Raw genomic sequence first — 25,654 nt, 5'->3', positions numbered from 1 at the left:
ACCCTTGGGTGTATTCCATCTGGGTCTGGAGATTTATCGATTTTATTCCTCTTTAACCGGACCTGCACTTCCTCCACTATTTAATGGATTTGCTCCCACCCCTTCCCTATCGTCTTCTATGGTTTCTCCTGCATTATTTGTTAGAGGGCCACTGCTTTCAGTGTAAATCATTTTACGGTTTATATAATGAAAGAATGGTTTAGGGTTATTTTTGCTCTCTTTGGCAATCAGTTTTTATGTCTCCTCCTTTAGATCTTTCATTTACATATTGTTTTTTTTTGGCCCCTGTATGATTTTAACGCTTCTTCACTGCCTTGTTTTATAGGTAACCAATGCCAGTGGATCTCATCTGTATCCATTTACTATATATCAAACTTTTCACCAGCTTTCAATGGACGGGTCTGTCAAACATATAATTATATAGCCCATGAGTGATGAATCTGTTAAATGGATGCCCAACATTGGCATCTATCAATCATATATAGGCTTATAATGGCATCAGTTTAACAGATCCAGCATGAAAAATCTCAGTGTATCAGTTAAACAGATTCTTTATTAGTCTATGGGTGACAGATGCCACTGTTGGGCATCAGTCAGACTACATTTAACGTATGTTGGGAATTCTTTCCCAGTATCCATGTGAAATGGAGATGCATCTTCAGATATTCATTCACAGATTCCCTTCATTTTCCTACAATCATTCCATACACAAATGTCCATACAAGTTGAATTTAGATTGGCCAAACCCTCAGATTTTGTTCCTTAGGAGATAAGGAGCAGCTCTATAATGAAGCAAGCATGTATGCTCAGGACAGAGCACTTGGCCAATTTCTACCTTATGTGTATGGCCATAAAACATTCCATCAGTCTCAAATTATATCATATAGCCTGAAAGCAAAGAGTCGAAAGCTCTTGGCCGAATTGCTCAGCCAGCGACAGTTTCTCCAGAATCAACCATAAATATGTGCATTCCATTTTCTAGCGATAACTCTGACCTCGCAGCTTACTCTGGTTTCAGAGGGGTAATTTAGCATGTCTAACGTGTTGTGCTTATTTATACGGCTTTTCTGATGCGTATACAGACAGTCCCCGACTTGCGAACATTCGACTTACGAATTTCGCAAGTTACGAACAATCTGTACTGCACAGTATGATGTAATGCTATGGCATTACATCATACTGTGCAGGGACCGGGCAGGCTTCAATCAAGCCTGATAGAAGCCTGTCCGGTCAGATCGTGGGACTCTGTGCGGTTGCTAGGCAGCTGGGGGCCTTCTGAAAGGCCCTAGGGCTGTCTATGCAGAGCGCCTATCAAGCCGTGCGCTTGCTGGGCACTCTGCATAGGCAGCCCTGAGGCCTTTCAGGAGGTCCCCGGCTGCCTAGCAACCACACAGCGTCCCGATATCTCATCGTGGGACGCTGTACGGGCCCCCTGAACGTCGGGTGCAGCCTGTTTCTTACAGCGGGCACCCGGCGGCAGCAGTTCCGACGAGCCGCGCCACTCGGCAGAACTGTTAACACTCTAAATACCGCTGTCAGAGCGGTATTTAAAGTGTTAACAGTTCAGACGAGCGGCGCGGCTCGTCGGAACTGCTGCCGCCAGGTGCCCGCTGTAAGAACAGCCAGCACCCGACGTTGTATGGAGCGGGATCCACCTGCGATCCCCTCCATACAACCATTTGTTCGACTTGCGAACAAAATGGACTTCCGAACAGGCTTCTGGAACGGAACCTGTTCGCAAGTCGGGGACTATCTGTATAGTTCAAACAACTATTAAGTGTCAACAACAGAAGATAAAACAGAGGCACTTGTTTTAAATGATTCTTTATTTAAAGTTTTTCCTCAAAGTCTTTTACTTCAAAAGAAAATAGGCATTTTTCTAATCATCACTGTACCTCTTCTAAAACATCAAAAAAACAAATAGAGATCCCCAATCTCCCTTTTCTAATTATGAGAGTTCTCGTTCCAAATTTGGACGGTTGTGAGAAACTAAAGGGGTTTATTCATAAACATTTAAACCGATCCACAGGAGTGCTGACAAGTGTATGATTACTGGGGATCTGACCACCAATCGCAAGAGAAGGGATCCTGAGTCTCTTATGTGAATGTAGCAGCGGTCACACATGCAGTCAACCACTTCCCATTCACCATCTATGGGACTGATGGAGTATTCCCCAGAAATCATCAATTACTATTCTGTGGATAGGCAATTAACAGTTTTTAGCATCCTGAACTATGCATTTAAATCTGGAGGCATTTGCTGACCAGAAAGCTGGGAAGAATGACTTAGTGCCAAACATTCCTTGCACAAGTCCCCATCACACAAGTGATTTATCATATGTGTTTTCTCACTTTGGCAAGATGTAGGAATATAATTCACTACGATCCCAAAGAACCTGCTCTGAGCAGAACAATTAGTTTTTGGACTATTTTCCATAACCAAGGTGAAAACAGCTTTAAGGCCGATCTCACACAGGCATTACAAAACGCTGTGTTCGAAATCGCTGTGTTTTACTGCGATTTCAAGCGGCATTTTCAAACAGATTGTACAGCGATTTTAAATGCACCCAAACAAACATTGTGATAGGGTGCATCAAAAAAGCGCAAAATGCATAAAAATAGAACAGACAGCACTCAAAAAAAAGGGGCTGTGTAAGAGCAGAAATGTATATACTTTGAGAAATTCATTTTTTGTGAGGTGGTTAATACGCTCATAAGGTACACTTTCAACAGAGGAAAGTATTATTAATACCCTTCCACGTAATGAAGACATATTAACAATATAAAGGTTAAGTTATACATTTGAAATGTGCAAGAGGATCAAAAGCCGCTTTCTTATATGAGCAAAACGTATGTCCCAGCGCATTAAAAAAATAAATAAAACCACCAACCAACTGTAGGAAGATCATGAAACACTTTTCACTCTGAAATCTATGAGGGTCCTACGTGTGACCCAAAACATACAGGAAAATGTGACTTCCTAGATTTCAGCAGTCTTCCAGTATCCTGTGAAATGGGGAAAAAAGGAATAATAGAATGAGACTGAATATTTGAAAGCTTCATAGCACAAAATTCATCGAGCGCATAAGAGGTCCAACCGAGCCCGCAAGAGCTGCATCACCATTAAGGCAAAATCATACAGCATCATGCAAGGCCAAAGTGGTCAACGTGGAACATTCTGTAATCTGAATAAAGATCCTGCTAGCAAACTACTCACACAGAAAAGCTCCATGTGATTTAGGCCGCATCTAATGACAAAGATGTCCATATCTTGAATCGGCAAAAAACCGTCTAAAGTGTCGGTTTCTAAACACCCAACAGGAGAAACGATTTCCTTAATGAGGAATTTTTTTCAGGGCTTTCGTTTTAATTTACGAATGCCTTATAAAAGGCCCTGAAAATTCAGTACAGGGAAAATATCCAACTGCATAGGCTATAAATTAAATAAAGTTAGTATATTTATTAGGATCAGAATTTCATTTTCGGCAAACCTATGCTGAGGTTATATATATTTAAAAAAGTAAAAATGATTGAAAAAACTTCCATGAAAAAAGGGGGGGGAAAATTGTTGAATATACCAAGAAACAAATCATTTCACTTTCTAACATGAAAGCTCCACAAAAACGTTTGTTGTCAGATGTTCTAGTAATGTTTACTAGTGAACATTTTGATATCCGTGTTGGAAAGAAAGGGATGCGCAGAAGGGAAAAACTAGTATAAATGGAATGAATCAATTCGTAAGAAGAGAAATTCCATTATCAGTTCACAGATATGGACGGTAGAAATGGACCATTGCCAGTACTAGACCAGAAGGCAATGGAAACCACAAGAGCGGCACAATTCTGATATAGTCTCAATTTATTTCTATTTTTTTTTAAGGAAATGCATCAATTCTAATTTTACCATATCATCTAGCGCCACCATCGCACAGCAGAGTCTCCACCTTTATATTTATTGAACATATTGAATGAAGTTAAGTGCCGTTCGTGTTGAAGAAAAACAAATATGGCAGAAAGCCATTGTATTCACAAATTCACTTTTCAAAAGTGAACATTTGTGTTAATCCACACCCTCGCCCACTTCCTTCAAAAGGAGAGGGCCATAAATGCCGCACGAAAAAAAAATATGTAATTTTGTTCTGCAAGCCTACTTACTCATTTAGTAATTTTCTGCTTGTACATTTGAATCATTCTTTGACGAAAAACATCAAAGTTCGTAGATTTGCCAGCCTTCTTTTCTTCAGCACCCAAGCCCTCTCCACCAGAGACCGTGCCCCTAAAGCGGCAAAAAAATAAAACTTGAGAACAGCCAATGATTGGCTCTTCAACTTGGACAATTTATGAAATGAATTACAGTCTTTAGACAACTGTAGATTGAATAAGCTTTACTGAAATACCAGTCAAAGCTCATGCACAGCACTAAAGAGGAATTAGAAGCCAAATAATGCCTGGAAACGTCAGTGAATACCAATACCCTTGGTTGAAGTCATCCGAGCCAGGCCGAATATAAAACTGGGCACTGGAAGCGTGACAAACATAACTGTTCTCTGATCATAGCTCTATTACAACAATGAGGTGTAAGTATGTGTTAGAGACCCAGAGCCTAAGGTCACATGAAACCTACATTCATACGACTAAGCATAGTGATGTAAAACAAGGACCAAAAAAACGCAACTGACAAAGAACCTGTGGGCTACAAGCTTAAAGGATATCCATGCAGTAATAAAGACCTCTTGATAAAGCCGTGGCAGTGGGTAGACTACCAATGCAGATCTGTTTTAAAGTGTACACTAAATTCCTGCTAATCAAAAAAAAAAAAATCAAACAAACATGTAAGGTAAACCTGTTGTGCAACATACACATTTATGGGATTTTTGATGCCTGATCCATGGGAGCCAAGTCCTTCACCTTCTTTCCAGCCCATCTTATTCAACATCTTAAAACCCACATTGTGTTGGGTAAGCTTCTTGTTCGCAAATTCTAAATCCACGGGTTTCTTAATGATGAAAGAAAAGGAAGAGAATGGTTAAAATACATAGATTTCACACAAGGCCACGGAGCAGTTTGTTATAGCCACCACCAGCCAAGTAGTTAACCCATAGGCTGTTCGAAAGAAAAAGCCATCAACTCAGTTGGCGGGTCTTCATGCTTGTCGCAAATAGGTAAGTATATGGCCAGGTAGAGGCCACCTTTAATCAGGGGCTCCCTACAAAAAGGTCTTCTGCTGTAACTACAAGGGGAGCTGATAAGTACTTGGCTTTGCAATCTTCATTTGTTTGCAAATTAGTGAAAGTGAGTTTTCAAGCGATAAATCTTTGCAATACTTTTTGAACAACTTTTGCCATGATCTAATGCGCCAGTGTTATGTAATATAAATTTGAAGACAACATGGCAAAGTACCCAGCAGATATCGCAAAGGAGAGCGGAGCAGTGACGAAGTTCACGTTTTTTGAAAGGGATGTCTGTCAAACATTAGGTGACAAGTTCCCTTTGTGAGAAATTGAGCAATAAAATTTTAAAACCAGCCACTTTGACACCCAACACATGATGACCGTTCCGGGAGACCTCCAGTGGTCACTGTTCCAGAAGCCATAGATGCCATCCATGGTACGATTCTGGAAGACCAGCACGTTTCTGCCAAGAGCCAAAGCTCTGAACAATTCCAGAGAAAGAGTTGGGTCCACAATTCACGATCATCTGGACTTGAGGAAGGTGTCTGCCAACTTTTTTTCTAAAGGTTTGTCAGTTGATCAAAAGTTTGCCCGAGTGCAAGCCTCCCGGGAAATTCTGTAGCGTTTTCGCCAGGATGTTGCATGAGATGTGAATTTTTATGTATGATCTTGAGTCAAAAGAGCAGTCAAAATAATAGAACAGAGATACATTGGCTCCCCATATCCACAGAAGTTCAGAATGCACAAGTTGTCATCCAAGATGATTGCGTCCGTCTTCTGGGAGAAAGATGGGATACTGCTTGTGGACCACCTTCCAAAGGGATCTACAATCACAACTATGTATTAAACACCACTTATAGATAAAGCTCAAGGAGTCATTGAAGTCTAAAAAGGAACAAAAGTTAACTCAAAGGTGTCAAATTGTTTCACAACAATGCCTCCTCACACACAGTTGCCATCACCCAGAGCAAAGTGGCTGACCTGGGCTTTGAGGTGCTAGATCACCCTTTTTCGCCTCATCTGGCACCCTGAGTCAATCTTTTTAATTTGAAGAAACACATCAATGGAACCAAAATTGCCTCCATTTGTGATGCAACTGCAGAGGCTGATGTCCAGTTTGCTGCTCAACCAAAGGAATCCTATCTGGATGGGTTGAAGAAGTTGCAGCACCACAGTCAGAAATGCATCGATATCCAAAAAGAGCTATGGAGAACTGAAATTTCATTTTTTAATGTATATTTTTTTGTGGTCAAAGCCAAGGACCTATTAGCACCCCCTCATACATGTCTCAGTTTTAACCCCTTAAGGACGCTGACTTTTTCCTCTTCTCCATTTTAAGTCCCCTACCCAACCCCAGACACTGAAAAAAAAATCATAACTCTTATTTATCTATCAATATATCTGTTTCAGGGCTTGCTTTTTGCGGGACAAGTTGTATTAATTCAATGGTACAATATAACATAGCAAATAATGTATTGGAAAACTTTTTACAAATTCTATGTGGAGCAAAATTGAAAAAACATTTAAAAATGAAACTTTGCCATCTTTGGTGGTGGGGAAACTGGTTTCTACCGTGTGCACACTGTGGCAAATAGGACATAACTTTATTCTATGGGCTAGTATGCTTATTAAGATACCAATTTTTTTTGCTGTTCTCTTAAAATATAAAGTAACTCAGAAAATGGAGACAGAATTTTTTACCCAGGCATAACTTTATTTTTCCGTCAATATAGTTGTGCGAAGGCTCATTTTTTGCAGGACGTCCTGTAGTTTCTATTGTAACCCTTTTGAAGTACATACGACGTTGATCACTTTTTATCACACTTTTTATCACACTTTTTCTTGGAGATGCAGTGACCAAAAAACTGCATTTCAGGCATTCACACTCCCCTTCTTCCCCCCTGATGTTCACCGTGGGGTGTAAATAACGTGTTGTTTTGATGGATCAGACTTTTATGGACGCAGCGATACCAAATATATTTTGGGGTTATTGTATGTAGAACTTTTATTATAAATATAGGAAAACTAGAATTAATCTTAATCTGAATTCCTTTCCCATGAGTCCATCATAACAGCACACATGTAGGTTGCCCTCTTGATCTCACTGAAACAGGAAGAGGAGAATTTAAAAGTCACCTCCCACCACCGTTCTCCAGTGGCTTCAAATTATCCCAAAGGATATGTGGCCCAGTCTTTTATTGTTGAAAAAACAATGTACTTTTATGTTACATGCACAATATACAGCGATTTACAAGGGTGGGGAAGTATGTGCTGTCATGATGGACTCATGGAAAAGGAATTAGGGGAAAGATTAATTCAAGTTTTACCATTCAGTCCATCCTGACAACACACAGAGGCAATACCAGATCACGATAACATTAGGGGCGGATCACAGCTTGGAGGACCTTGCGCCTAAAAGGCCTGCCCCCTACCAGAATGGAGATCCAAGCGATAATGCTTAGTAAAATATGTGGATGCTAGACCACGTTGTGGCTTTACAAATCTGCTCTGTAGAGGCCTCACCACCTTCAGCCCATGAGGAGGTGAGAGCCCTTGTAGAGTGGGCTGTTATTACCCCCCCCACCCACCCACCCCCTTCCTGGAGGCAGATCCCTGGCTGTATAGGCTTCCTGAATTGATATTTTAATCCATCTAGCAATGGTATTTTTCAACACTACTTTTCCCTTATTCTGCCCTGAAATTGAAGGAATAAGTTACCAGATTTTCTAAAGGTTTCCAAGATATGTTAGGACTGCACATCTGACATCTAGGCTGTGCAAGTGCCGTTCTTTGTCATTTTAAAATTCCTGACAGAAGGCAGATTTATTTCCTGTTCCACGTGAAACACTGATACCACTTTAGAAAAAAAAATACAAATCTAGTCTCATGACTATCCCATCGTCAAGCACCTTTAAGTAGGGTTCTCCACAGGATAATACCCGTACCTCACCAATCCGTCTAGTGGTTGTAATAGCTACCAAAAAGGCTACTTTGGAGGGGGCGTGGCCTGCGACCAGCATGGAAGGTCGCAACTAAGAGGTGCTCCCCAGAGGGGATAGCAAGATCCGTCCAAAATCCTGGCCTGACCAGTACCTGAGCAACCCAAACGGTACCAACGGGCTCCCTGACCCTCGGAGACAGCCTGGACCGAGTTTGAGAACGATGGCAGCCCTCTGGCTCCCGTAACAGAGCCGCGAGTGGGAGACGGCGCCAGCGCCCCACCAGGTTTTCCCGCGCTTCGTCTGCAGCCATCCTTATTATCCTAACCTGCCGCCTGACTGACCCGGAGCCCTAACGGACCACCTCTCCTCACCTACCACCCGGCAGGAGACCCCACTGGCACTCGGAACCGGCCGCACCGCTCCAATCTCACCGGAGCCCCTCTGCGCTGTTCCCGGGCTGCGGAGATCGGCGCGCATTGCGGGCCGGGTGAGGGCGACCCCCCCGCCGCAACAGACGAAGCTTACCTGGAGGAGCGAGGCGCTCCGCTCGCGCCGCATCCGGACCCGGACTAAAGCCGCAGAGGACATAGAGGAGCTGCCGGCGCCGACCGTCCCGACATCACCTGCCCGCGGCCGGCCGCGGAGGTCGTGACTCGCCGCCCGCTCCCCGCTGCTGAGCGCCTACCTCTGATCGCTCCCGAGGTGGGACCGAGTCGCCGCAGGGCGACCGCCTCCTTGGAAGCGACGGGAGACGTCCCCTGTGCCCGTGCTGCTGCCGCGGAGCCCGCCGGGGTCCGTACCTCGCCAGAGCCACTACACTGCAACGCCTCTGCTGCACGCCGACTTAATTCAGGCACTACAAATTTAAAGCGGCGCTCCTTCCTCCCGGCGCCGGCGGACCCGACGGTCCCAGCCTGATTGACTCCTGCGGCTCGACGCGGTTCCGGTCCGCTTCACTGCACTACACCACCGGAGGATTAACCCCTGAAGAAAAACCCATTTCCGGGACCGGACCTGCGGAGCCGGCAACAAAAAACTGTAAGTTGCTCACAAGGGGCTGGGGGACAACACTCAGGACTGAATAGACTCCTCACAAACGCAAGCTCAGTCCAGGCGGACTATAACACAACCGGAATACTCTATTCCCTGTAGACTGTAATATCCCGCGGTCGGCGACCGCCATATCTGACTGGCGCAACTCCCCCACCCTCTTCCACCGCGACCAGACCTAGGCTAGAATCAATTGGGCGCTATCAAGATTTAGCCAACTGAATACTCTTTGTGCGGTCGCCCACGGTAACGCAAAGATATAGACCCCTGATCTCTACAAGCAAATACTGACACAGTCTATACTATAACGACAATTCGCATAACCCGCTACACCAACCCAACGAATTCTAACCAACCGCACGAAAGGTGGCTCTGCCACCGAAAAACTAAAGGAATTTTCTCGCTCTGAAACCCCTGATCACACCCCGCGTGCAACGCGACCCACACAGGCGAAAGACCCTGAAACCGAAACAGGGCAAAGCGCAGAACCTACCATGCGCCAACTCCTAGACGCAATCAACACCTGTAAATCTTCTCTTACTAATAAAATAGAAGAGATTAAATCTGACGTCTCCCTACTACGACAGGACTTACACAATATGCGCGACAGAATGCGGGAAATGGAAGAGCGTGTCTCCAACGCAGAAGACTCACTGCGTCCATTAACTACGGCGGTCAAAAAGGCAACAAGAGCTATAGAATTCTGCCAATCCAAAACAGACGATCTGGAGAACCGCTCGCGTCGTAACAACTTACGCATAATAGGCTTACCTGAAAAATCAGAGGGTTCCCATATAGAAACATTCGCCGAAACCTGGCTAAAAACGCTACTAGGAGACGACACCTTCTCTACCAACTTTACAGTAGAAAGAGCCCATCGAGTCCCTGCAAAACCGCCACAGCCGGGAGCCCCCCCGCGCCCCTTTCTAATAAGGATCCTAAATTGCAGGGACCGAGACGCTGCACTACGCCAAGCCAGAATTAAAGGTCCGCTGAAGTATAACAACACAACGATTTCCATATTTCCTGACTTCTCTGCTGAGCTACAAAAACAAAGAGCCACCTTTACAGAGGCGAAGCGAAAATTCAAAGAGAGACAGATTCCCTACTCAATGGCATACCCCGCCCGCCTACGAATCGTAGCCCAGGGAAGGGCGATCTTCCTCCAATCTCCCACAGAAGCCTTGGAGTGGCTAGATATGCACCCTGAAACACCAAAAGGATGAACGTCCCCACAACACTAGCTAATGGGACTTTAAATCTTGTTGTGACCCAAACGCCCGACATTCCTTTGACGCATAGACTGTGTGCAACACGACCGGGACACCGCTAAAGTTATGGTTGGAGCCCAGCGGTCAGCCGCAAGCCTCTAAAAGGCCAACAGAAGTCTTCCCCTAAAAAAGACAGAACATCTGCTACTTCTAATTAGATCGTAGCTAAATTGTTTTCTTGTTTTCTTCTTTGTCTTTTTCCTTTTTCTTATTCTCCCCCTCCTTCCCCTCTTCCCCCCCTTCCTTACCCTCTCCCCAACCTTTCTGTTTTGCTGGTTTCTTTGATATCCGCGGTATAATTTTAGTGAGATGTCAATGGTCAATGTTTTGAATTGTTATGTTTTTGCTCTTCAACAATGTCTTCCACAAGCAGGCGCTAACACAATTCCCCCCCTTACACACATCAATACCAACCCCCCCCTATCCCAAGATCGCAGACAAAAGACTAAATCTTACATCCACGTAAACAATGACGTCCCTAAAATGCCTTAGTTGGAACGTCCGAGGGCTTGGCACGGCACTCAAACGAAGGACGGTATTTGCATATATCAAACAACTAAACCCGCACATCATTAGCTTACAAGAGACCCACCTTGTCAAAGATAAAGCAGACACCATGTCAAAACCATGGATCCAGTGGACTTCCCATTCCTTTCACACCTCCTCCTCTAGGGGCGTCTCGGTGCTAATTCACAAATCAGTGCGCTGGAACCCAATCACCACTCGCAGGGACCCCAAAGGAAGGTACATATTTATATACGGAGAAATAGACTCCAAACCATATGTCATCTTATCCATATACAATCCGCCCCACAATAATCTCCATATCTTGCAGGCTGCTATTGCATTTGCACATCACTATCCATCAGCGGAGGTGATGTGTCTAGGGGATTTTAATATGATAATGGACCCTATCAAAGACAAATTTTACACATCCTCTAATCCCACCCCCACCTCAAACTCCCCTTTGAGACAATTAATCGAAAGCGTCAGATGGGTCGACCTCTGGCGACTACGCCACCCCGAGACACAGGAATACACTTGCCACTCACCGGGATACAACGCACTGACAAGAATAGACTACATATTTAGCTCCATAGAACTGGCAATACATCTCGCAAGTATAACACACTGTCCGAGAGGCATCTCAGACCACAGCCCCATACTGCTAACCCTAAAATTCCCACAAATTAAAATAAGGCCCACATGGAAACTACACCCATTCTGGCTCAAACTTATTGGACCGGACGACCAGATGCCTTTCCACATCTCCTTATTCCTAGACGCCCACAAGGACAACACCCACCCCGCCCTGAAATGGGACACGCTCAAGGCCTATATTAGAGGATTCCTCAAATCAGCTATCTCACACATTAAAAAAACGACATCCCAGGCCGACAGGGAGATGGAAAACCAAACCCTAGAGGCTGAGAAAGCATATATATCAGCCCCCACAGACGCCAACAAAGTAGCCTGGCTCAGCCTATCCCGACTCTATAAGCACCAAATACATGCCAAAGCTAAACGTCAACTATTTTTCTCCAAACAACATTACTTTGAGTTAGGGAACCAATCCAGCCACCTACTCGCTAACCTCATCAAACGGGAAAACCAAACAAACACGATCCTTAAGATCAAAAACCAGCAAGGAACAGAGTTCACTGACGCCTTATCTATCACCAACTGCTTTAAAGAATTCTATGCTCACTTATACACCTCCACCTCTAATAATACGGTAACAGATGTCTTGGCTTATCTGAACGATCTAGACTTCCCTACCCTCTCTGAAGAGCAGGTCAATCTCCTGGAAGCCCCCTTCACTCTGGAAGAGATCCAGCTAATAACCCAAGATATGGCCCTTAACAAATCACCAGGACCCGATGGTCTTCCCATAGAGATATATCGCAAATACCACGAGCAACTAGGCCCACAACTTCTTGAGGTGCTAACTCAAGCGCAACTAGACAAAACACTCCCAGCCTCATTCTATAAAGCATCCATAGTAGTCATCCTGAAACCTGGGAAAGATCCCACAGATTGTGGATCTTATCGACCCATATCACTGGTGAATGTGGATTACAAAATCCTAACGAAAATTCTGGCCACTAGACTGAACCAGGTGATCCTATCCATAATACACCCCGACCAAACGGGCTTCATGCCCGGGAAGTCTACAACCATTAACATCCGCAGAGTCCAAACAGCTATCCAGTTAGGTAAACAATATAACATGCCCTGGGCTCTGGTCTCACTCGACATGGCAAAAGCCTTTGACTCTGTGGAATGGGCCTTTCTGGAGGCCTGTTTGATCCGTTTCGGATTCGGACCCAAGTTTCAACAATGGGTTAAAACTATATACAAATCCCCGACTGCAAATGTGGTCGTCAATGGTGTCCCGTCTGCGGATTTCCATCTGGCAAGAGGCAACCGTCAGGGATGCCCTCTATCCCCGGCCTTGTTCGCCATAGCAGCACTGGCGATCCGACTAAGAAGTGCCCCTAGTGTAACCGGCATTAAATGGTCAGACCTCGAAAGCAAACTGGGACTATACGCAGATGATACAATCCTATTCTTATCGAACCCATCAGACTCCTTTGCCCAAGCCATGACACACATAGACAGATTCTCCCACTTTTCCAGACTACATGTTAATTGGTCCAAGTCAACAATCCTCTATACAGAGGCCAACCCAAAAAACGACCCCTGCGTCGCAAGATACGGACTAAAACCAGTCTCAACATTCAAATATCTGGGAATGATCATGTCACACGACCATAATAATGCAATAGCAGATAACATAAACCCACTCTTAGAAAATATAAAACACAAACTAAAGCGATGGGCTAAATTACCATTATCTGTAGCCGGACGCATAAATCTCATCAAAATGGTTGTCCAACCCAAATGCCTATACATACTACAGCACATGCCAGTGAATGTCCCCAAGCGCCTCTTTAAGTTCCTAAATTCTCTAATGATAACATTTATCTGGAATTCCTCCCGCTCTAAGCTGAGTCTATCAATCCTACAAAGACCTAAAGAGCAAGCCGGAATGGCCCTACCGGACCTCCGGCTTTATTACCTAGCAGGGCAACTGCGAAACATCAGAGCCTGGATCTTGGGAAATGAACTACCTATAGCAGACAAGCAACTAGCTAAACAAGTAACAGGACAAAATCTCCTAAACTTTTTAGAATTTCCAGAATGCACCAAAGCCACCGAACTAATCCCACTCCATAAACTGGCTCTTAGCGTTTGGAAAGAAATAAAGACTCTGCAGAGCTACCAGGGTGTAATACCAGAGCTCCCTCTCTGGAACAATCCTGGTCTTACCGCACTACAGACCGTCCCAGACCCACAATACTGGATCGCCCAAGGAGTACAAACAATAAAAGATATATATACAGACGGAATCCTCCCCACTTTTACACAACTGCGAGATAGACTACAGGCCCCACGCCTCCAACTGTTCAGATTCTTTCAGTTAAGACATGCACTAAACTCCCAATTTCCCCCCCCTTCGGCCCGCATATCCAAACTCCCCACAATAGGAATTCTCAAGTCCCAAGGACCCAAAGGCCTAATATCAGCTCTATACACACACCTCCTCTCAGCCAAAATAGATCCTAACCCCCCCCCAGCATATGATAAATGGAAACTTGCCATTGCTTCCCTTACACCTGAGGAATGGCAGGATATTTCTGAATCCCACCTGTCAGTATCACCAGCTGTAAATAACAAGCTAATCCAGTTATACATTATACATCAAGCCTACCTCACTCCCAATCGACTACACAAAATGCGCAATACGACCTCGGATTCATGCCAGAGATGCCGCCAACCAAGGGCGGACTTCTGGCACTTGATCTGGAAGTGTCGGCACGTTAGGGAGTTCTGGTCAGAAGTAATAAATCTTGTAAACTCGCTGTTACAACCCCCATTATCCATTGAACTAGACCCCAAGGTGGCGCTGTTTGGTCTACTGGAGGAGGATGAGTGGCCATTCCATACTCGGGTCTTTCTACAGAAGACACTATTCCTGGCCCGCAAAGAAATAGCTATGAAATGGATGGCAACAGAACCCCCTTCGATCCTACATTGGATTCAAAACGTAAACACTGTAACCTCGTATGAAAAAATCATATACCAACACAGAGGATGCCCGGCTAAATTCCAAAAAGTATGGGGAGCCTGGCTAAATTCTTACTCTACCCTGAGTACCAACTGAAATTTAAACCCAATACACGTTAATCCCCTCCCTCCCCCTCCCCACCCCTTAACATCCCCCCCCCCCCCCATTGACAAGTGCCTGGAAGTCCTGTAACCACTAAGACCCAAATAAGGAAGAGCAAAACTCAACTTACGGTTTATAAAAGTTCGAAAATGTTCATTGTTAATAAAGTTACAGACGGATAGTTTGGAAGACACAGTAACAAGCTTGATGTTAACCTTTGAAATCACGAATATGTTTCTATTTACGTTCATATGTACTGTACAAACCTTTACTATTATGTGTCTCGCAGACTGCTTATCATTAATAAATAAAACGAATTTTAAAAAAAAAAGGCTACTTTGATTAATAGGTTTTTAAGAGATACCGAATGTATGGGCTCAAAGGCAGGTTCGCAGAGACTGTCTAACACCAAATTAAGATCCTAGGTGGGAACTGGTTTTCTAACAAAGGGTTTGAGCCTTTCTGCTCCACATCAAACCCTGCGAACCCATCTATTTTCTATTAACTGGGTGTCAAAAAAGGAACTAAGAGTTGCCATCTGTACCCACATGGTTCTAGACCCAAGTCTCTTATCTAGACCTTCTTGTAAGAAATCTAAGATTTTTCTAAGGTCTGGGCTGCTGAGATATAAACTATCTGATCCGCAGCAGTTGCAGAATTTCCTCCATATCTAAGAGTATATATTGGAGGTAGAGTTCTTTTGACTCTTTAAGAGAGTGATTATTACCTTGGATGATAGTCCTTGGTCTCTTAATCTCTGCCGCTCAGTAGCCAAACAGTCAGCTTCATTCAGTGGCTTCCTGGCAGAACATCAGACCTCAGGACAGAAGGTCCTGTCTGAGGGGCAGTGCAAGCAGAGTCTATATCACCTACAGAGACAATACCGGGAACCAGCGCCTTTTTGGCCTTGCTGGGGCAATGAATATAATCTTGGTCCAGCAGTTCTGGATTTTTTGCAGAACCCAAGAAATTAAGGGAAGGGGGGGAAAAGAATGGGACAGATCCATGTCCCATTCCCATGAGAGCGTGTCAAGTGCTAGGGGATTGTCTGCTGGATTTAATCTTTCATGCAAAGAGGTCTATTTGAGGGTAACCCTACTGAGACGTCAGCAAATCGAATACGTGCAAATTTAGGGACCATTTCCCTAGATCTAATCTTTTCCGACTAGAAAAGTGTGCAATAATGTTTTGGGAGCCTTTTAGGTGAATAGCCGATAAGGACTTTAGTTACTTCTCTGTCCAGGAGATAATTTTTTAGATAAACGCTGATGATGGAGGTGTCTGGTGCCGCCCTGATGACGAATAAAGTACACTGTTATCAGACAATATTTTTGCGCCTTTCCCACAAATTAAAGCTTGAATCAACGTTTCCCAAACTGCTCTGAGTTCTCTATAATTCGATGATTTAGAGCAAACATAAGCTGACCAGGAACCCAGCAGTTCCCTATCTGACACCTGTGCTCCCCAACAGGGACCATTGGACCCCTTTGAGGTTACAGGGTGACATTCACCATTTCTAGGGATCTTTTCACCATTTGGGTGGACAATTTAAGATTTTGTCTAAAGACGATTGCCTTCCATCTCCCCCGCTGTCAACAGGATTTCCTGCTGAAGGGGCCTAGGGTGGAACTGCCCAAGGAACCATCTGCAGACAAGTGGTCCTATGACCGAATACCCTCATGGTGTCCCTTATAGAGACAGCGTCTTTCTATTTTAATTTCCTAATGGAAAGAAAGATATCCTCCCTTTTTATTTGAGGTAAAAGGAGTAACACTGAGGAATGGAGGAGTACACTGAGAAAACGTGAGTGTCTGCGTTTAGGCTGGATCCTCCATCTTAAATTTTAATCAGCCAACCTAACTCCGATAGCAGTTTAACGGTCTGTCCCAAGTGAAACCACAAGGTTTCAGCTGACCAAAACAATTAGTAGTCTAGATAAGGAATGATGTTAATTCCCATATCCCAGATAGGGCCACTCAGATCAATTCTTACCTTTGAACCCTCTGGAAGCAGAGGAATTACCAAGGGCAGACAAACAAACTGGAAATAATGCTTTTTTTAAACTCATTTTATTTGCAAATCCAATATATTTTTGATATGCCAGGTGGATAGGAATAGGATAGTATGCATCTTTGCGGTTAACATGCTAATGATGCTGCCCTGATTAACCAGGGCAAATCGTAAACCTAATAGACTCCATTTTACACTTAACACAGAAATGTACTGATTAAAGGACTTTAAATTAAAGGGGTTGTCCCGCGGCAGCAAGTGGGGTTAAGCACTTCTGTATGGTCATATTAATGCACTTTGTAATATACATCGTGCATTAAATATGAGCCATACAGAAGTTATACACTTACCCCCTCCGGTGCTGGCGTCCCCGTCTCCATGGCGACGACTGAAGCCTTCTCTGGTCGCCGCAACAGAGAAGACTCCTCTTCTGTAAGCTCCGGGCTCACGAGCTGCGTCCTGGCCCCTCCCCCTTCTCAGCGTCATCGCGTAGCTCCGCCCCCGTCACATGGTGCCGATCAGCCAATGGGGTGGCTGTAATCGGCAGTGGAACGCAGACAGCAGAAGAACATCCACAGTGCACCATGGGAGAAGACCCGCGGTGCACTGTGGGAGAAGAACAGCGGCAGCCATCTTGGACAGAAGATTTTTTAAAGTTGCTGAACGGGGATTCAGGCAAGGGAATTTTTTTTTTTTTTTTACTAACACATGGCAGCGTTTTTCCTTTACAGGTACTGGGGAAAAAAAATTTTAGCCTTCGGCGCGGGACAACCCCTTTAAGTATGGTTCAAAAGGAACTGTTAATAACAGACCAAAAAATACTGTTTCACTAAAAGAACTGGGATAACCGCTTCCAATGTATTAAAGGGGTTGTCCCGCGCCGAAACGGGTTTTTTTTTTTTTCAACCCCCCCCCCGTTCGGCGCGAGACAACCCCGATGCAGGGAGGTAAAGAAAGCTCACCGGAGCGCTTACCTGAATCCCCGCGCTCCGGTGACTTCTCTACTCACCGCTGAAGATGGCCTCTTCCTCCGTGGACCGCAGCTCTTCTGTGCGGTCCACTGCCGATTCCAGCCTCCTGATTGGCTGGAATCGGCACGTGACGGGGCGGAGCTACACGGAGCTACACGGAGCCCCATAGAAGACTGCAGAAGACCCGGACTGCGCAAGCGCGGCTAATTTGGCCATCGGAGGGCGAAAATTAGTCGGCACCATGGAGACGAGGACGCCAGCAACGGAACAGGTAAGTATAAAACTTTTTATAACTTCTGCATGGCTCATAATTAATGCACAATGTACATTACAAAGTGCATTATTATGGCCATGCAGAAGTGTACAGACCCACTTGCTGCCTCGGGACATCTCCTTTAAGTCCGAACTCCATGCCCTAATCTCACTTGGAGAAGAGGGGACTAGGGTAACTAAAACCCTTTTAGGGAAACGGGACAAGAATTCTATTTTGAACCCCGAAGATTTGTTTGTCAAGAGGGGCTCTTTTCCTTGCCACTTTTTGGGTAGGTCCATCTACCCGTTTTGCCCTTGCCTTTCTGCCCTAGGCAGGTACACCCACTTAGGAAAGGAAAGATTCCTCTTGGTTACGTAATCAGTTAGGAACGTTTTCTTTTAGCTCCCACCTTTTCCAAAATTTTATCTATTTCTGGCCTAAATAACTAGTCCCCCTGAAACTAGAATGGAGCATAGCTTATTTTTTGAGAAGATGGCTGCTATAATTGTTTCTAGAAGACTACATAGTCCCACATGATTTCATGGGGTCTTTCAGCTGGGACGAATACTTGAATAGCAAGAAAGTGGTCTTGATTACTTTGGCAACTTGTAAAACAACTTTGGTCACTTCACTCCAGAGTTTAATAAACTTAAAAACTCTTGGAAGATAGCCAGCCTTTTACACAGTTGGTCCTTTACGGTGTGACAGTAACCCACTAACCATCTCGTTCTGGACAGAGATCAGCTGTTTGACGTTTACCATCACTCTTATTTTATTTTTATTTCTTTTTTAAAAGACAGACAGAAGTTTTGTCCTTGCTCAGCCTTGAACCTGTTACTCTAGTATCACCGACATCAGTTCTACTAGCCAAGCTTATTTTTTATACATACACAGATATATTATTATTTTCGCTTTTTTGTATGAAGAACAAGGAAGCGCAGAGAGCCGAACGGATTTCCTGTTAACTAGATAGGCGCTTTTAACCAGCTAAGGTACAGCACAACAATCCATATCAGTGCTGGTAATTTGGAAAGCTCCACCTCAGATAACGTTCTCCGACAATTCGGATGTATAGGACATACAACAATGAATACGGGTCCTTTTTGCTGGTCTAGAGGCATCAGGCTTGGGTTGAGAGACTGGTTCTGCTTTTAATGCCTGAACCTTTTCTCTGACCATCTGGCGGATATTACCCATTAAGGATTCCTGCTCCATCCTGATTGGATTAGCCGTTTCCAGGTCTTGGCTTTGGAGTTTCATCGTGCATGAACAGGAGAATTCCATTATGCCAATATGGGCAATGAGCTTTTTGGACTACTCACGGTTTGCAGATTTTCCCTGTGACCTCCATGCTGTCCATACCTTTAGCAGGTGTCTGAAGTGTAATCCTGCAGTAGAAGCTCATAGGGTTTCAAACCTGCCACCTTCCCCGTATCATTTTCAAGGTAAACAGCCATAATCCCACAGGAGAGGCTCTCTGGGGTAGTGGAGTCACTGTCTTTGTTTTTTGATTTTGGCAGAGCTGAAGCCCCCGCAGCGCGCGTCTGACGTCATGGTGTGTAACTCAGCGCCACACCATCTTCCAGTGCCCCTGCACCGGCCGCCGCTAAGCTCACAGAATGTGGGGCCCATACACAGGGTTGCCAAAGTATTTGCAAATGGGCTGGCGATTCAACAACGGCCATCGCTCAGACTCTGAACCGGGGTCTTTATAGCTTAGGTAAGCGACCTTTACCCAGTGCTCCATGTGAGGAGCTCTACTATGTGTCCGTTGGGACAGGAAAAACAGAGAATAGTGGTGGGAGGGAGCCTTTTGAACTCTCCTCTTCTTGTCCCAGTGAGCTCAAGAAGGCAACCTCCATGTGACCTGTCAGGTTGGACGGAATGGTACAAGTGTTTTTTTGTTTATGAAAATAAATATTAATAAAACTTTAAACTGATTTTTTTTTTAGCCCCACAGGGAACATGAACTTGTAATAGTTTGATTGCTCCTGCAGTATGAAGTAATACCAAAGTATTACATTACACTGTGATATGACAGGCAATCTACTCAATTGCTCGATAGGCAATCTGCCATGAAAGCCCTTGAGGCTTTCAGAAGGCCCTCCTACTGCTAATCTCATCGTGGGGGCCATTCTGGACCCCCAAACATCAATCAGTGCATTAAGATACTGCTGTGAAAATCAACTGCAGCATTTAAAGGGTTACCAGCTGTGATCAGCGGCGGTGCTAATCAGAGCTGTTGCGGGCAAGTTTTGGCTATAAGAAAACAGCCTGCACCCACATTGTATAGAGCTGGATTCAACTCCTATCTTCCTCCATGCAAACCCCGAATCTCCATGATATATATGTACATAGTAGAGAGTGAAGGGGTTAAGCATCACAAGATAGATTTTCCTTTGTAAATGCTTACCTTTCTTCTGTTGTATCCACGTCCCAGCGGACGTTCATATGCAATTCTTACTGGGTCATGAACTTGAAAAAGAGGAAAAAAAAAAGAAGGAAAATGAAGCAGAAACTTTATAAATGGTTAGTATTTTTCCTCTTCTTTAGGATCAAAATCTAATTTTTAGTTTTCCTTGAGCTGGTGGGTGAAGAGTAGCTTTTATCACACACACACACACACACACACACACACACACACACAGAGACACACACACAGAGACACACACACAGAGACACACACACAGAGACACACACACAGAGACACACACAGACACACACACAGACACACACACACACAGACACACACACACAGACACACACACAGACACACACACAGACACACACACAGACACACACACAGACACACACACAGACACACACACAAAGACACACACACAGACAAAGACACACACACAGACACAGACACACACACAGACACAGACACACACACACTAGAAGAGGAGATCCTGAATTCCTTGTAGCACTCTCAGAAGCAGAATCAGCATGGAGGACATTATACAGCAGTACTGAGCACTGCAAAACTTTTCAAGAAAAATTGCAGAAATCAATACTTTAAGCAAATACAAAACTAATATATCTGATACGAGAAATTTGCTTTTCCTACCCCTAGACTGCTTGCTCTGAAAAACTGCTAAAATACATCTTAGTAAACAAGCCAGACTAATAGCTTACTGACAGGTCAGAATACAGGCTGCCTATAGAAGTCTATGGAGAGGTAGAAGTGAAATGAGAAGCAGACACACACAGATGCTGCAGCAGCTAACAGTAAAAGCTTTACTGTCTCACAGTTACAATGTTGAGCTCTCCTCTATAATGTTTGCCATGCTGCTGTTACTTCTCTTTATATATGAGAAATAGATTACCAAAATCGCCCGTGTGTAGTTTATGGGAAACATAATAGCAGTTAGTCTCCACCCACTAGCTCAGGAAAACGGATCTATAGAAGGAGCCTGCAGAGGAGAAAACTGCTAAAATATATGGAATACAAATCATAATGATCAAAGTTACTGTTCCTCATGTACGTACACAAAAGGTTAATCTGAAAAGTCTTCTGGAAGTACAGGTATGCTTAAAAGGACCTGCTGCTGTGGTCTTAGGGCCAGACACACCTTGGGAGGTCTTCTGGAATCCAAGCCTCAACAACTCAGAAGTTGTTTTGTTGGCATGAGGGGGGCCTACAGAAGAGTAGGCAGCTGGTTTGATTAAATGGTCTTTTTACACAAACTGACAGTCGGGAAAATAACTGCATGAGCGCTGACGTCACCGCTAAGGTCATTGGCTCTTGTGCAAAGCATTTATACTTAAAGATTTCACCGCTGGATCGCGGGCTTCTCCCTGTTTGTGTAACGCTGAGCGCTTATACAGAAGGACAAGTCTGCTATCATCCAGCGATGGCTTTTAAGCTGACTGAAAAGTTTAAAAACCTGTGAACGAATGTTGGGCAATAAATGGCCCATTAATGGTGTATAATACATGCAAGATACAAAGATAGTGCCATATTCTTGGGTTCTTGTCTCTAGCATGCAAGAATTTCTCATTTTAAAAATTTGGCACCCATTTTTTTTTAGCTTGCAGTGAAACGAATATACAATGTTCCCGCGAAAATAAGACACTGTTTTGTTAATTGTTGCCCCAAAAGAGGCACAGTGTAATTTTCGGGGGTTGTCTTAATACTTAACTCGCAGGCGGCGTCCCCATCCCTTTCGCTGCTTTACAGGCACTGGGGCATTCTTCCTTGTCGTCCTCTGTGCTGAAAAAGCATTCTCTCCGGGTAACGTAGGTTGAAAACCCACTTCCAGCAACAGAATGCTGTGATTGGCTCAGCCAGAACCAATCACAGCCGGCGCTCGATGAGCTAAATCAGTGAATGACATCATTGAATGGCTGTGATTGGCTTATTTAGTGCCGGCTGTCATTGGCTTAGGCCCTGAGCCAATCACAGTTTATATTTTTTAATGTAGTGTAGCTAGGGCTAATTTTCAGGGGAGGGCTTATATTTTAAGCCAAAAATCAGGGTAGGGCTTATTATCGGAGGTCGTCTTTTCAGGGAAACATGGTAATAGACAAGATGAAATGATTCAAATATCAAATTGTATAAGTAGGTTTACATTTGGCAAACACTACAGAAATTGCCACACCAGTCCCATACATGTGAATGGGTTTGCAGAAATGCATATGCATTCTGCAGAAACAGTCAGATAGAATGGAATAAAATGCAAGCTCTACATAACCGATTAGATTTAAACTTTACCTTGGAACCAAGACATGCAGCTGAAGTAATGATCTGACTATTATGACCTCATGACGTACCATACAAATCTATCCTGGGATGGGGGGATTTAAAGGAATAGAAGAGACAAAGCAGACACTCTTACTTTTAGGCTCTTCAACAAGACACATCCTTTTGGCTGGAAGCATGCCAACCTTCAGATTAGCTACTCTTTTTCGAGCTATAGGCGGTCGAGCTGGAGTTGGCATTTCACTAAATGCAGCTACTACAGTAGTTGCTGCGGATGGAGCCTCAGCAGCTTCACATTCTGCATTCATTTCCCCATCAGAGTCATTCTGTGGTTCATCTCCGGTCCTTATGTTTTCCAGATCACAGTCCTCTAACCCGATGTCCTCATCAGTTGTTGCCTCCTCCTCTTCACCTTGCTTGAACTCCTCCACTTTACTCTTATAGAACTTGTATGCAGAACTGTCTTTCTCACATAGAAACCTTTGGAGTTGGGAAGAGACAGTAAGTGCTTTATACTTCTACTTTCACTCCACATTCACCTAGCTCGTAGGGAAACCAGCTAATTGCACAACATTTAAGCCAGGCTCACACAGGTGGATTTGTATTGCGGATTCCACGATCACGTTCTGTGTGATCCGCTGTAAAACGTGGGCATTGAAAAGAATGCATGTTTGTTCACACTGGCGGATATGAATAACATATTCCGCAAGCGGAAGAAAAATCGCAGCATGCTCTATATTGCTACGGAATCCACATGAACGGCCTCCATTGATGTGACTGGAGGCCAATGAACTTGAGAATCTACGCGGCCATACGCAATACAGGTTAACGAGGTGCGTCACTGGCTGGTATCACATCCGGAATCTGCTGAGGGCCTCCAGCATGCAGAATCCGATTAGTTTGTGTGAGCCCAGCCTTAAACAGGTCACTAAGTGTTTTTAAAGTGTCCCCTCCTTACCAAAACTCTGGGTTGTTTACACTGTTCTCCATGCTGAATTGCTCTATTTCTGGTCCCATCTGAGCTACAAACTGAGCCAACTTGATAGCAGTATCCACTGTCTTTTCATCAACTATGAAAAATCAAACCCCAAAAAGATAAGGTTATATCACTGAACGTCATCGAGATAGATGCAAATTACATGTTAACTGCTCATGATTACTGGGCGATTGGTTACAGAACGTTGAAGAAATTAAAAGTCAGATTGGAGTCATTTATGAGCATTGTCATAGTGATGAAGTTTGACACGGAGGAAAGAGCAAGTCTAAGTCCAGAATCACATGGGCGTACCTGTGCATGCAAACATTTGTGTGCGTGATACAGAGTGAATTGACCCATTGGGTTCGTTCACATAGACAAATTTTATCTGTGCAATTCAGTCAAAAAAAAAAAAGGGGGAAAGCAAAACGCAGCATACTTTACTTTCCTGCACCAAAGTCCCCAACTGGGATGCACAAATCTGCACATGCAATACGCTAGGAGATGCGTAAAACATAGCATAATTGCGCAGGGAAAAGAATGCATCTGAAACTCAGTCTAATTAGTCATTTCAACAAGTATTTTTTGCAGCGCCTTGCCTTGCACATGCCTTGCTCATGACAAAAGTACAGCAAAATACGCCAATGTGCATGCAAAAAAGTACCGTTCATTTCACAAATACGCATACGGCTAATGTTAATCTGGCCTAAGATAATTAGCTGCCTTTGCCTGCTGTATACGAACCCCAAATAAAGTAAATATGCCACAAACTACATCATATGCCGCGTGTATACAACTAGCCAAATTTTAAGCTGCATTCAACAGCAAGTTGACGGAGGCCGGGTGAATAAAGCCATCACTACGATGAAGGATGCAAGTTGTAGACTTTTCAGCAGCAAGCCAAGTAAACTCTAAACAGATCACCAAGAAAGGAACCTCTCAAAAGCAAAACGGGAATATATAGAGAAATTGGCTACAAACCGTCCGGTGGAGGCGCTATTGGTTCTTTCTCTGGCCGCTGTTCTTCAGCATCTGTACTTTCCAACACAGAGACTTTCTCTGGAGTTTTCACTGACTTGTCAACTGCTTCACAAGCAGAGTTTTCTGTTGTGGTTTCTTCTGTTGGTATAGAGTCAAGTTCTTGTTCTTCTTTGATCATCTCGTCACCCTCAACAGAAGGAGATGTCTCTTTCTCACATCTCTTACGTTTGGCCTGCTTTCTTTTTCTTGAGAAGGCCGAGCTCCTGTAGAGCCTCCTCTTTATGCTTTGCACCTTCCTTGCATACAGCATTGCCCTCACCGACTCACAAGCCAACTCTTCGGGAGAGCGCTTACATTTTGTCTCTGTGCGTTTCTGAGCTTTGGATTCCTGAAATTCTTCAAACTTTTGCCGATAATATTTATACTCATTGCTACCCTCATCAAACAAGAACCTGCAAAAAAAAAAATTAAAAAAAAACAGAAGGTGTTAATGAAGGATGCAGGTAAGCAAACGTCTTAAAGGGGTTTTCCAGGGAAATACTATTGATGACCTATCCACAGGATAGGTCATCAATAGTTAATCGACTGGGGTCTGTCGCTCGGAACCCCTGGGAGCCGTGCCTGCTGTTACAAGCACTGGCCATTACGTGGAGGTCGGTGCGGAGGCTTCTGCTCCCTCCTCTGTGTATTTTAAGCACTGAAAGCATGCATCCGCTCAGCTGATCAGTCTGTGTCCTGAACTGCAGACTCCAGCTGATTGATGACCTATGCTGATGATAGGTCATCAATAGTATTTCCCTGGAAAGCCCCTTTAAATAAAAAGACTTTCTGAAATGTCAGATCACATTAGCAAATTGTTGGAGATCATGAACTTTGCCAAGGGTGGTTTCACATCTGCACTGAGGATTCAGCTTTGCTGCTCCATTAGGGGAGCAAAAAAGAGGAATCCTTGCGGCCGAACGGCTTTGTCTTTAGACAGAACTGACCAGTGCTGAGGGGACCCAATTGACTATAATAGGGTCCGCCCAGCTGCCCGATTTTTGGACGAAAGAAAAAGTGCTGCATGCAAAGCTTTTTCTTCTGGTACTTTC

General features: G+C 44.2%; 1 protein-coding gene across 1 annotated transcript in view; it reads right to left on the bottom strand.

Moving 5' to 3' along the window:
* Positions 1 to 1,808: 1,808 nt before the first annotated feature.
* LOC136628552 (SURP and G-patch domain-containing protein 2-like) overlaps positions 1,809 to 25,654 on the bottom strand; it is a 54,684-nt gene continuing 30,838 nt past the window's right edge. Inside the window, exons 5-11 of the mRNA XM_066604543.1 lie at positions 24,564 to 25,015; positions 23,565 to 23,676; positions 22,743 to 23,086; positions 20,315 to 20,376; positions 4,859 to 4,995; positions 4,155 to 4,275; positions 1,809 to 3,006 (exon numbers count right to left, since the gene is read on the bottom strand). Of these exons, the coding sequence (XP_066460640.1) occupies positions 4,155 to 4,275; positions 4,859 to 4,995; positions 20,315 to 20,376; positions 22,743 to 23,086; positions 23,565 to 23,676; positions 24,564 to 25,015 (1,228 nt within the window). The 3' untranslated portion in view covers positions 1,809 to 3,006. The remainder of the gene's footprint in view (positions 3,007 to 4,154; positions 4,276 to 4,858; positions 4,996 to 20,314; positions 20,377 to 22,742; positions 23,087 to 23,564; positions 23,677 to 24,563; positions 25,016 to 25,654) is intronic.

The sequence above is a fragment of the Eleutherodactylus coqui genome, chromosome 5, assembly GCF_035609145.1.
Source record: "Eleutherodactylus coqui strain aEleCoq1 chromosome 5, aEleCoq1.hap1, whole genome shotgun sequence".
Classification (NCBI taxonomy): domain Eukaryota; kingdom Metazoa; phylum Chordata; class Amphibia; order Anura; family Eleutherodactylidae; genus Eleutherodactylus; species Eleutherodactylus coqui.
This window is presented reverse-complemented; position numbering and strand designations above follow the sequence as displayed.